This window comes from Mus caroli, unplaced genomic scaffold (genome assembly GCF_978045245.1).
Source record: "Mus caroli unplaced genomic scaffold, Mus_caroli_1 scaffold_17, whole genome shotgun sequence".
NCBI classification, from domain to species: Eukaryota; Metazoa; Chordata; class Mammalia; order Rodentia; family Muridae; genus Mus; species Mus caroli.
Genome location: NW_028227272.1, coordinates 5,186,755 through 5,199,479, shown reverse-complemented (window position 1 = coordinate 5,199,479; position 12,725 = coordinate 5,186,755). Strand labels below are relative to the sequence as shown.

The 12,725-nt window shown below is 45.3% G+C and overlaps 1 protein-coding gene across 1 annotated transcript in view; it reads right to left on the bottom strand.

Moving 5' to 3' along the window:
- Abat (4-aminobutyrate aminotransferase) overlaps nt 1-12,725 on the bottom strand; it is a 107,568-nt gene that overhangs the window by 26,481 nt on the left and 68,362 nt on the right. The window contains exons 3-6 of the mRNA XM_021184642.3: nt 12,440-12,537; nt 9,130-9,159; nt 8,234-8,351; nt 2,397-2,446 (exon numbers count right to left, since the gene is read on the bottom strand). Coding sequence (XP_021040301.1) covers nt 2,397-2,446; nt 8,234-8,351; nt 9,130-9,159; nt 12,440-12,537 — 296 coding nt within the window. The remainder of the gene's footprint in view (nt 1-2,396; nt 2,447-8,233; nt 8,352-9,129; nt 9,160-12,439; nt 12,538-12,725) is intronic.

Sequence of the window (12,725 nt, the reverse complement as noted above, 5' to 3'; positions counted from 1 at the left end):
CCACCAGGGTTACTATAACCACCAGAGGAAATACAGGCACTTCTGAGACATTTCCTTTTTTGCCATGACAAGAGGCTTCAGTACCAAGATTGAGAAAGCCTATTAGAGGTTGAACTGGGTTGTTTCTGTCAGCTTGGCAGGAACCTGCACTTATCTGGGAAGAGGGAACCTAAGCTGAGGCCTTGCCTTTGCCACGCTGGCCTGTGGGCTGTCTGTGGGACATCTTCTTGATTGAAGATTCCTGTGAGAAGGGGTGGTGCCATCCCCACGCCAGCGGTCCTGGGTTGAGCAGGCTATAAGGAGCAAGCTAATACGCAGTGCCCTTCACTGCCTCTGCTCCAGCTCCTGCCTCCACATCTCTGCCCTGACTTCTGTTAGCGATGGACCTTAACTTTAAGCCAAACAAACACTTTCTTCTTCAAGCTGTTTCTGGTTAGTGTTTGTTCACTGTCACAGGAGCCAAACTACGACAAAGGTGGTGGCAACTCTAGGGCTGTTCTTGTCCAACCTGAACCCTGCCTGCTGCTGTCTCTGCTCAGGCCATCTTGTCCTTTATTCCTCAAGCATGCATGCTTCACTTTCATGGCCTGCCACCTCACAGCCTCTCCTCCTTCAGATCTCTGTTTAAAGTCGTTTCCCTGGGAGGTCTCCCATGCCATCTGACTGCTCCATCACAGATGAACTTGATTCTTTGGATTCCAAGCACCTCCCCTGGTCCACACCGCCTCATTAATCAGCATGGTGATTAATATTGACTGTTGAGTGGGCAGGATCCAGATCACCCCTGAGAATGTCTGTGAGGAACTTTCTAGATCACACTGCCCTGGGAAGACCCACCCTAAGTGTGTGAGGCACCACCCCACGGGCTGAAGTTCTGGCCTGAATGAAACGGAGCAAGTGCGCGAAGCAGTGGCTTCCATCGCTCTGCTCTCTGAATGCAGGTGCACTGTGGGGAGCCGCGCTGGTCCTCCCACGGTGCCCGCGCCCGCCACACACCTGATGATGTGTACCCTCAAGTTATGAGCCAAAATAAACCCCCCTTTCACTTAAGCTGCTTATGTTATAGCAAATGAAACAACTAATACAGGCAGATATACAGTCTTTCTGCTCTTCAGTGTCTTTATCTATTAAACATTCTTGAATCCTAGGATGTTATAGTTATGATGTATAAACCACATCGGTGGTTATGGGGGAGTAGCCTCAACACACAATATACACACTAATTAAGGTTTGATAGACGTACATTTAAAAAGAAGAGCTACAGAGATGGCTCAGGGTTGAGAGTACTTGCTGCTCTTGGAGAAGCCCTGGGATTGGGTCCCAGTGTCCACATCAGCTGCACAGAGCAGCCTGTAACTCCTGTTCCCTGGGAACTGATGCCCTTTCTCACCTCTGAGAGTGATGCATACATACAGTGCACACTCTCCAACAAAACACATGGCAATAAAAACGCAGAACACAAGATCTGGCACATACTACATTGTTCGTGTATGTTAACCATTATCATTGTCTTATGCCTACACTGTATCTTTTGTTCTGTAGCCTAACTGTGGTTACAGTTCTCACCTGATGTGTGGGGTTAAGTAGCTGTCTCCATGGGAATGGCGATGTTGAGCTTTCTTTATGATCATAGTTATATTCTGTCAGTGTGATAAATACCAGAACTAAAACTGCTTCGGGTTTATTTGGTTTTCAGGCTACACTCCATCACTGAGAAGCCAGGACAGGAGCTCCAGGCAGGAACCTGGAGGCAGGACCTGAGGCAGAGGCCATGGAGGAATGTGTCTCACCAGCATGTTGCCCATGACTTGCTCAGATGTTTTTCCAATAAAATTTATCTTAGTTTATGGGTATGCCTAAATATGTGTACAGGAGCCTGAAGAGCTCAGAAGTATTGGATCCCTCAGAACTGGAGTTGCAGATGGTGGTGACCTGCCATGTGGGTGCTGGGAGATGGTGGTGACCCGCCATGTGGATGCTGGGAACCCAACCCAGCTCCTCTGCAAGAGTAACAAGTGCTTTTAACAAGATGCTATTAAGCCATCTCTCTAGCCCCTCAGCTTGCTTTCTTACACAACCCAGGGATGCTGTCCAGGGTGGTACTGCTCACAAGTGAACACTGCCCTCCCACATTTATCACCAATTAAGGAAATGTTTCACAGACACGCCCACAGAACAGTCTGATGGGAGGCATTTCCCCTGTGGAAGGTCTCCTTTTCCCAGGTGACTTAGTTTATATCAAGTTAAGGAAAAGTCACCAACACTGCTCCAAGGCCTGAACGGGGTACAAGCTCAGCAAACACCTCAGTGCTGCGTAGGAAACAGGCCTAAAGATGCCTATCAGGTCTGGCACAGTCTGTCCTTAGTCCGCACATCAGCACATCAGGGAGACATACCGCGTTCTGAGGCTGTTGAACGAGTTTCGCCAGAGCCGGATGGTTGTAACCTGGGGAGAGGAAGGTACAGCAGGGTGAGAGAGTGCTCCTGCATCTGAGGTCTCCTCTGTCCTAGTTCTCTCCCTGCCCCTCGGCTTCCATCTCTGAAGTGCTCTGTATGTGTCAAAGGCTCTGACCCTTGACTAGAAGTTTCTCTCAGTGCAGCCTGGAGAGCTCCAAGTTCCCTGGGGACGCTTAGATGTTTGTTCAAGTTTGAGATCTGTTGGACCAGACAAACATAAATGCAAGGATAGTGCTGGCATCAAGAGGTCAATGTGGTGAACTATGTGTGGTCTTTCTTATTTCCCAGTGTTCACAGGCTGAGGTGGAGCCCAATAAATGTTTCCACAAGGACCAAAGGATACCACCTGGAAAGTGACCACTATGTCACATGCCACATCCTACCTTCATATATCCACATGCATGTTCCAGGGTCTCACTGTGGCTGATGTCACGCACCTTGGCTCAGGATACCCTGGGACTCAGCAATAGCTCTTCTATAAAGTTCTCCTATCTACGGTGTTAATGGTAACACTCAGCATCTCTGGCTTTGAAAGCATCTTACATCCATCAACTGTAACTGAAGCCTACATGAACTCCTTGCAGCGTTACCATGCCGATGGACTCCAACTGCACTCATGTGCATACACAATATTACAAAAACAACTCTGCGTGTATTGGGGGAGAGGGTGCAGTGCCCAGGTTTAATTCCAACACTTGGAAGGCAGAGGCAGTCGGATCTCTGTTCAAGTCAGCCTGGTCTACAGAGGGAGTTCTAGGACAGCCAGGACTACACACAGAAATCCTGTCTTGAAAAGAGAAATTAAAAAAAAAAAAAAACCCAAACAAACAAACAACCTCAAAAGTGAACAGTATTTCTATTCACTTGCAATGAATGACCCAAAACTGAGTCTAAGAAAAGTATACTAAACAGCACTGTTTCTAAGACTTCCTCTCCAACAGGTGCCCCCTAAACACTGGATGCCTGCTGCTCTGTGAATGGGTGAAAGCATGTAAAATATAGCTTGATCTGGTTCAGTAACCTTAGACAATGTTCACAAAAACTTAGCCTTACCTATAAATTTCTAACAAACACATACACCATATATAAACACACATATACATAACATATATAAGCGCGCATGCGCACCCCCCCCCCCCACACACACGTCAGCTAGGTGGATGAGCAGGTAAAGGTATTTGCCCCAAACCCGATGACCCAGGTTCAATTCCTCAGACCTATATAGTAGAGAATTGACTCCCACAGTTTTCCTCTGAACTCCATATGCACAGCATGGTACATGTGTGCATGAGGACATACACACGAAGTAAGTATGATGATAATTTTTAAAAAGCCAGTAGGCATAGTAGTAAGGGGTTGAGGCAGGAGACTTGTGATTTTTGAGGCCAGCCTAGACTACATGAAGAGTTCTAAGTCAGCTTGAAGTATATAGCAAGACTCTGTAACAAACAAAACAAAATGAATGCTATTGTAATTCATTCCAATTCCCACTTTCTGAGCATCAGCTTTGTGTCTGGCTCTGAGCTAATGTTTGATCCCGATAATCCTTCCTCATTCTGCCAGAAGCCCTATGGGCTCAGGCATGACCAGTCTGCTGATGCAGAGGAAAACAGGAGATGCAGCTGGGTGTGGTGGTGTGCATCTGTAACCCCAGCACTTTGGAAGTGGAGGCAGGGGAATCAGGAATTCAAGGTCAGTTTGTGCTATAGTGAATTTGAAGTCAGCCAGGGCTATATGAGATTCTCCCCAGTCTCCACCAAGAAAAAAAAAAGTATGAGTGAGAAATTAGAGACCACTCCAGTCTCTTATATGTCAAGGCAGGCTTTGGACCCTGTCAGTCTATTTAGAACCAGCCTCCTCTCTTTTATGACAATTTGTATTTATTGAGTATCTACCATGTGCAGGGAGCTTTACATCCATTATTGCTAGTTTCGTTGTCATGGTTTATATTGACTGTCAACTTAAGAACTAGCCTTTATGTGTGTCTTGGCAGGGTTTTCTTGATTAGGTTAACTGAGGTAGAAAGACTTATTCTGAAAGTGGGTGGCATTATATTGACTTCTAGGCCAGCCAGGACTGTACAGTGAGATCCTGTCTCCACGATAGACAAATAGATGATAGACATAAAAATTGATTGATAGGTGGCAGATAGGTAGAATGAATGAGCTGGGCACCAGCGTCCATCACTTTACGCTTGTCTGTGGAGACAGTGTGACATTTTAGTGTCCCGACACCACTCTTTCCCCCGACTTGATAGACTAGACCTTTAAACCGTGAGCCAGAACAAACCCTTTCTCTCTTAAGTTGCTTTTGTCAGAGTGTTTTAAGACAGCAACAGGGACAGTATTTGACCTGCCTATCAGTAACTCTGGCAGAAAGGCCAAAGGAAGATGTAGGCCCTGGTGTGTGGAGGATGTGTCCAGGCACTGGTGTGTGGAGACCAGCGTGAGACACCTTTGCCCACTGCACTCCACCAAGGCTCACTCTGCTCAATACAGTGTAATTGAATGGATTAATAGCACAGTAAGTCAGTGACGTGGGCAAGAGCACAGAAGTTTACAAGCTGTATGAGGGAAGAGCAATACGAGAAGCTTAGAGCAGGAAGGTGATACTACACATGACTGCAGCGCCTCTGCTGAGATCCTGGCCCCTGACCTGATAGTATGCAGAGCTCCTTAGCAGCCTCAACCAGACCTTTAAAAGCTGGTTAGGTCATGGGAGGGGAATCCTTGGGAAGGGAGTTAGTGCCTTTATAAAGATCCCTGAGGAGGTTTTTAGTCTCCTGCCTCCATCTTGTGAGGACACTGTGGAGAGATAGCACCTTGTTCCAGAAAGAAAGCGCTCGTTAAGTGGGTGGGACCTGGATCTTGCACTCCCAGCTTTGAAAGCTGGGAGAAACGTTTGCTCTTTATAAGCTACTTAGTCTCTAGTATTATGTCTTAGCAGCTTCAGGTGAGGAAGACTGGTGCTTTTTAATTGAAAGACATTTACTTTGAAAGGAGACATTGTACTGCTGAGGCTAGAGGCTGCAGTGCAGTGGAAAGCTGTTGTCCGCCTGAGGTGCTGGGCCCCAGGCCTGTTCTCCCTCCAAGACTGTGAGATTTAGACAAGTATTAAACACCAAGTATCACCTAGGGGAGACTTCCTCTAGAGGGTGAAAAGATTTAAAGAGAAGGGAAATCTTTGTGGTTTCCCTCTGCCTGCTGTGGAGGATACACTGTGGAACTGAAACAGAGACCATGGGGGAGAGAGTTAACACATTCCGGTCTCTTCCCTAGCCCACGCAAGGCTGGCAAGGCCCAGGACTAGACACTGCTCACCATTCAAGGACAGAACATTCTCTGGGTTTTTCCAAACGTTTTCTGGCCAGAGTTCTGGCTTATCATGCTGCCTGGGTGTTTATGACTTTTCTGCCTCAGTAGATAAGCCTGGTCCCAGTAAAGCTCATTAAACTGCAGAGGCAGCCTGACTCATTGGCTCCTGAAGGAGAGAGATGAAAATGGAACTCCGATTAGGGAACTTTCAACCTGGCTTTCAGTGGTAAGACCTCCCAAAGCAAGACTGCTCAGTAGGAACAAAAGGGGTGGACTCACTGGTCCGCATCCTGGCAGGACCTCAGACTCTGAAACACCAGGCAGATCTATGACCTCTTGGAATCGGAAGTGTGGTCAGTTGGAGGTAATAACTAAAGGCCCTGTAATAGAGCAGCCATGGTCATTTACTAATAATGCATGAAGCCCTTGGCAACAGCCAGGTGTCTGGTAAATTCTCAGTGAGTATGAGCTTAAAACCTGGAAGCCAGGTTGGTAGTACATGCCTATGATAGCCCTTGATGTGTATATCACACACACACACACACACACACACACACACACACACGTACATACATACATACACTCATACATACATATATACATACATACATACATACATATGAAAGCAAACAACAACAAATGAAAACCAAGGGAGAAAGGGTTTGTACATCTTGAAATCCTTGGTGCCTTCAGAGGCTGAGACACCACTGCTGTCTGGTCATATCTCAATAGGACATAAGTAGATCTGAGGACAGATGCTGGGGAGGTAGAGTAGGAATGGTCACCCAAGGCTGGGGGTTTAGAGGACATCTCAGGTACCAGGGGGTGGGGGTGGGGAGCTGCTAATACACAGCACTACAATCAACTCCCCCATGCCTGTCTCTTCTGCAGCAGACAAGCAGTATTATCTGTGCAGGGACAGGCACAGCCCACAGTGGCCACAGGCCACTGGGCACAGCTGGGCATCTATCAATTCAAGAGATAATAACTGTCCAAGCTTCAAATAATAGCTACCTTCATTTCCAAATTAACCCTGTCTGTCCCTATTGTCTGTGTCATGTTCTATGTGGCTGGATGGTGAGCCATGTTTTCTGGACAGATCATCCCATATTCCAGCAGCTATCTGTGTTGGCTGATAATGGCTTCCACTGCCCCCTCCTCTGGAAATTGTCTTCCATGCACGGAAGGTCGATGTGATGGACCTTTACCTGGCAGTGGGCAGGCAATGAGCGGCCAGCTAAGGGGTGCAAAAAGACCAGTGTCTGTGTCAGTCTGGCATGCAGAGTCCCCTGTGAGAGTCGGCTGTCACTCTAGCAGCATCCTTTCGATCCCTTGTTGTCTTCCCTTTCAACTGAGGGTGTTTCCTCCATAGATAACTTGAAAAACCCTCACCACAGGCTCTGCTAGGAAACCCAACCTAGACAGCTCACTGAGCTACTGCTCTGCAAGCTTATCTCTTCAAGCCTTCTTCACCTCGCTGTACAATAGGGAAAGGAGGACACACTCACCTGACGGTGTCTGGAGGCAGAAAGGAGAGAAGGCCCCCCTAAGTGTTAGATCTCAGAAGTGCACCTATTGAATGCCTTAGCAACCCAGCATCTAACAGCCAAGGTTGCTGGGGAAAGAGGACAGCCTTTTGTGCAATCTATAGTTCCTTCACTAACCTGCCAAACTCAGAGGCCATTTTCTTTTTAAGCTCAGTGATACCCCTAAAGTCTATAAATGTAAGGATTTCCTCCACCCTGTGAGTTGCTGTTGGCTTTCAGATCCCAGCTTCCCTCACTTCACATGCTGGAGTCATTAAAGGATCTGATCACCGGAAGTTGATTGCATCAAAATCTATCTACCAAACCTGGAAAGAATCTTTATTATTTCAAGCAATATCTAAAGGGCTGGGGCTCAGTGGGTATGAGTACTTCCTGCTCTTGCAAAAGATCCAAATTCAGTTTTCAACACTAGTATTAGTAGTTCACATCTGAGGCTCCATCTCCAGGAATCCCATGGGCACCTGCACTCACATACATGTGTATACATATACACATATATGAATTAAAAATAAATCTTAGAAAACCAACACAAATGAAGTGTCTTGGGAGTGGAAAATTGGCTCAGCAGTTAAGAGCACTGGCTACTCTTCTAGAGGCCCCTGGGTTTATTTCCAGCATCCATATGGAAGCTAACAACGATCTGGAATTTGGGTCTCAGGGGATGCAATGCCCTCTTTAGGCCACTTCAGGTACTGCACACAGGCGGTATACACACATCTATGGAAGCAAAACACCCACATACTTAAAATTAAAAGAAAAACCCCTAGCAACAACAATGTCTAATCATGCTCTCTCCACCATTACTTGTTCATCCATTTACCCTTGGGGGAGAGGCTGGTAAAACACTGGAGATAGGCATCTAAAGTCTGATGGCCATAACAAAGAAGGAGTGAGAGGTGACTGTCCAACTTTTACCTATGGGCACAGAGGAGATCTGAGAATACAGGTCCAACATGCGGTTGCCGTCCACGTCCACTAGGTAGTTGCCTCTGCTCTCTTCATAGTTGCAGAAAAAGTGCACGGCCTCTGCATTCTTGGGAAAGAGAAAACTGGTTCAGGCTAGCTACTATTCCCCACATTCATAGGAATAAGCTTGAACTATGGAAACAGACTGTTTTCTATCCTGTTTGTTCTATACCACATGGGAATCTGTGGGTGTTGACAAGCTTCTATGTCTTTTTCTGGAAGAAATGATACAGGCAGCTTGCTTTAAATTGGTTCATGAGGCCATGGTATTGTATTTTGTGAAGGTTGAGAAGAAACTCAGAAGTAAGTTCTGACAAGTTAAAGAATATGTGGTAAGCCTCAGAGAAGCCACTAACAAAGCTAGAAGTGAATAGAAATTAAGAAATAAAAACATGTCTGGAGAGGACTGGAGAGATGGCTCAGCGGTTGAGAGCACTGACTGCTCTTCCAGAGGTCCTGAGTTCAATTCCCAGCAACCACAGGGTGGCTCACAACCATCTGTAATGGAATCTGATGCCCTCTTCTGGTCTGTCTGAAGAGAGCAATGGTGGTGTACTCATATACATAAAATAAATAAATATATAAATCTTAAAAAAAATGTCTGGAGAGATGGTTAAGAGCTTGTATTGCTCGTGTAGAGGACCTGAGTTTGCTTCTGAGCACCCATGAGAAATGGCTCACATCTGCCTGCAACTGTGGCTGGGGGGTGGGGGTGGGGGAATCTGTCTCCCTCTTCTGGCCTCTGTGGGCAACTACACATATGCACATTCACATACAGACATGCACATGTAAATAAGATCATTTCAAAAAGAAAGAGTAAAAGGAATCGCCTTACACCCACTTACCTGGATTGTGTTCAGCTGTTTCATTAGTTCCTGCGGGCAAGAACAAAAGTGTTAGCCACAGGCAGCACAGTCCTGCCAAAGCTCAAATATCTCCCGGTTTCCCAGTTCCTGAGGCTGTTTTCCACTCTGATGCCAAAAACTTGAGAGACTATTAGTCAATATTGTAATAATTATGTAAATATTTTTAAATATTTTAAATTACTTAACACAAATAACTGATAAATTCTGTTCCACAGCACAGTAGTGGCAATTATAATAGACATATAAAAATTCAGATTTCAGTACCTGGAAATGAAAAGGAAATATAATATAATATAATTTATTTTATTTTATTATTTTAGAGGTAGGGTCTAATTGTGTAGCTCCAGCTGCCCTAGAGCTCAGTAAGTAGGCTACATTGTCCTTGAACTTACAAACTTTAGAGTACTGGGCCTAAGGGCTTTGTTCTACCACACCACTCTGGAAGTATACACGTAACAAAAAATTGATGCTGGAGGCATTCAATATCCAAAACCAAAGGGCTTTCTCTTTTCTTTCTTTCCTTCTTTTTCTTTCTTTCTCTCTTTCTTTTTCTTTTCTTTTCTTTCTTCCTTCCTTCCTTCCTTTCTTTTTTTTTTTTTTTTTTTTTTTTTGTGGTGCTGCAGTTAGAGCTCACAGCCTTGCTTATTCTGGGTATGCGTTGTACATTGAGCTACATCGCTAGCTCTAGTTTTATTTTACATTTTTATTTATTTTATTTTGTTTGTGGGTGGGTATATAGCCACCACACTACACATGTTAAGGTCAGAAGACAATTTGCAGGAGTTAGCTCTTTCCTTCCACCGTATGGATTCCTGAGATTCAATCCCAGGGCATCAGGCTTTGCGGCAGGTGCCTCTGTCAGCCACGTGCCAACTCATGTTCTCATATATATACATACACACATAGAGACGTTACATAATTATATTATTTACATATATAACTTATATATTATAATATAATATATCCAAACTTTATTTAATGAGTGCTCAGATGCATGCACAACCACAGGCCAGAAGATGGCATCAGATCCTCTTACAGATGGCTGTGGGCTACCGTGTGGTTGCTGAAAATTGAACTCAGGACCTCTGGAAGAGCAGCCAGAGCTCTTAACTGCACAGCCACCTTGCCATCCCCTAGTCTCATTTTAAAATAGCTTAGTCAGGCTGGAAAGATAACTCAGAGGTTAAGAGCACTGAACCAGATTCAATGCCCAGAATCTATGTGGCAGCTCAGAACTGTCTGCAACTCCAGTTCCAAGGGCTGCAATCACTAGTGCCATTCACCACGGACATGACATGTACATGGTATGTAGACTTACATCCACATCAAATTATAAATTCAAAGCTCAGTGGTAAAGCATTTGCCAAGTGTGCATGAAGCCCCGAGTTTCAAAGTTTGACCTCTAGCACTTGGGGAGAACAAAAAGAAAAGATGTAATTTCCTTATCAGTAGCTGGGGGTAAAATCAACTGACAATATTAATTTTCTCAACAAAGACCCACTTCTCATTAAAATTCACTTTCCTTGTTTCAAACAGAAACTGGGAATAGAAAGCTTGATAGTAACAGGATTTCAGCCTCCAAAATAATTCAGCATAAAGAAGTCTTCAACAGTCAGCATTTTGATGTTACACATTTCCACACAAAAATATAAAATAATATTAACAATAAAAATATGAAAAGTTATTCTAAGCATTTCTCCATTAAATTAGAATCCACCCCAACAGAAATATGCATAAGAAAGCACCCTCCTTCTGTTTGACAAAAACCATCCAACAGAAAGATAAACACAATAAGACGAATATTTCTGAACTCATAAAGCAGGTGCTATGTGTGGAGGTAAACTTGGCGGAGGAGGAAGTGGGCGGGAGAGTCGAGCACCACAAGCTCCTCCCATTCCTTGAAGGATCCTCATGCACTGTACACAGTGTGTGATCTGACATAGCTCCCAGCATACCAGTGAGACAGCACAAAGGACCCAAGTCGGTGGCTGCTTCCCCTGTCTACATAGAAGTGCCCCTGGGGATTGGCCTCTCCCCCACAGGTTCAAGGACAGGCCAGTCAGATTTGGCTACAACACAGGTTGTACCCCATTTGCCCTTGAATACATAAACATACCCTAATTGGCTAAAAAGCTGTATATAAGCTTATATAATAAACAATGAAGTTAAATCTGCACTCTGATTCTGGTCTCTGGAGCCTGAATCCCGGGCATCTTCGTGGGTTCATCTCCACTCTTCTCCCCACTTCCCAATCCCTGTTCCCACAACTGTAGCAAAAGGCGTGATCTTTTTACAGTAAATAAGACAGCATCCCACTGTGGATAAAATCTGTTAAATCTTAGAGAAAAAACCCGTGAAGCACTGAAAGGTTTATACCATGTCTCTTGCACAGAAGACAGCTTCTCCTATCTGTCTTAGGGAAGGAGTCCCTGAGATGTCCCAGGCTGGCCTTGGACTCCTTACATAGCAGAGGAAGGCCCTGAATTCCTGATTTGTCTGCTTCCACCTCTCAAGTGCTGGAATTACAGGTGTGAGCCACTAAGCCTGGTGTGAACAGCTTCATGCCAGGCTTGTTCAAGTCAGGCTTGAAGATCACATCTTATTATTGCTTTTTTTTATTGGGTTAGAATACAAAGTAATGAATTCACTGTGGCACCTTTGCTTTCACTGTCTCTCTCCCTCACTCCCTGCCCCCATGTCTTCTGCCTGCCTCTGGCTCCTTTCTCTCCGTCCCCAAGTTTGTCCCCCATTCTGTCCCGTTATCACTTGTACAGACCGCCTTTCTTGTTACATTTCTCTTTCTCCTTCAAGATCAAAGTCATTCAGAAGTCTTTGATGTCCAGGCCCTGTGCTGTGACTTCTGGTGTTCTGGACAGCCATGCAACTTGCTTTGGCCAATAGAAAAGGTGGGGGCATTCAAAAGGCAGTATGGAGCTTCAGTCTGAATAGACTTAGAGTGAAATCAGAATAAGCCCAGTGTGACAAGTTGGACGATGAGCAGCCATGGAGCAGAGGCAAGCCATTTCAGGTATAAAGTACACCAGGTGACAGCCAGCCACCGACCTAACTGCTAGTTAGCCCTAAATGCATGCACAATCTGGCTGCCACATGTCCCAGTCTGTGGCCTGCTGTTAGGCAATGTCCTCATGACAGCAGACATGAAACACCTTTGAAGCCTTCACAATGGCCGGGCTTATTTCATGCCCATCTCTAGAAGAGGCTCTGAAAGTGCCTCTAAGCAGCCTGTGCACCTGCCTCCTGGGTCTTTGTTTCTGAGAGGTTGACTCACCTTAGATCTAGGCCCCGGGACTTCCGTCTTCATGAGTGGTCCATCATAATCAAATTCAATGTCAACTTTGGCAGCGGCTTGGCTGATATATCTGGATCCTATAATACAGAAGACAAATGAGACCCTTGGTGACAAGATACAAGGAGGGTCAGCTCCAACAGGTGCCCTCAGTCCTTAACAGGTGGTCCCAGACCTCAGCTTTGTTCTGTCTGACAAGTTCACCTTAGTACACCGTGTCTGAACAAATTTAGACACCTAGACTCTGAGAACAATAAGGATTCCAAAA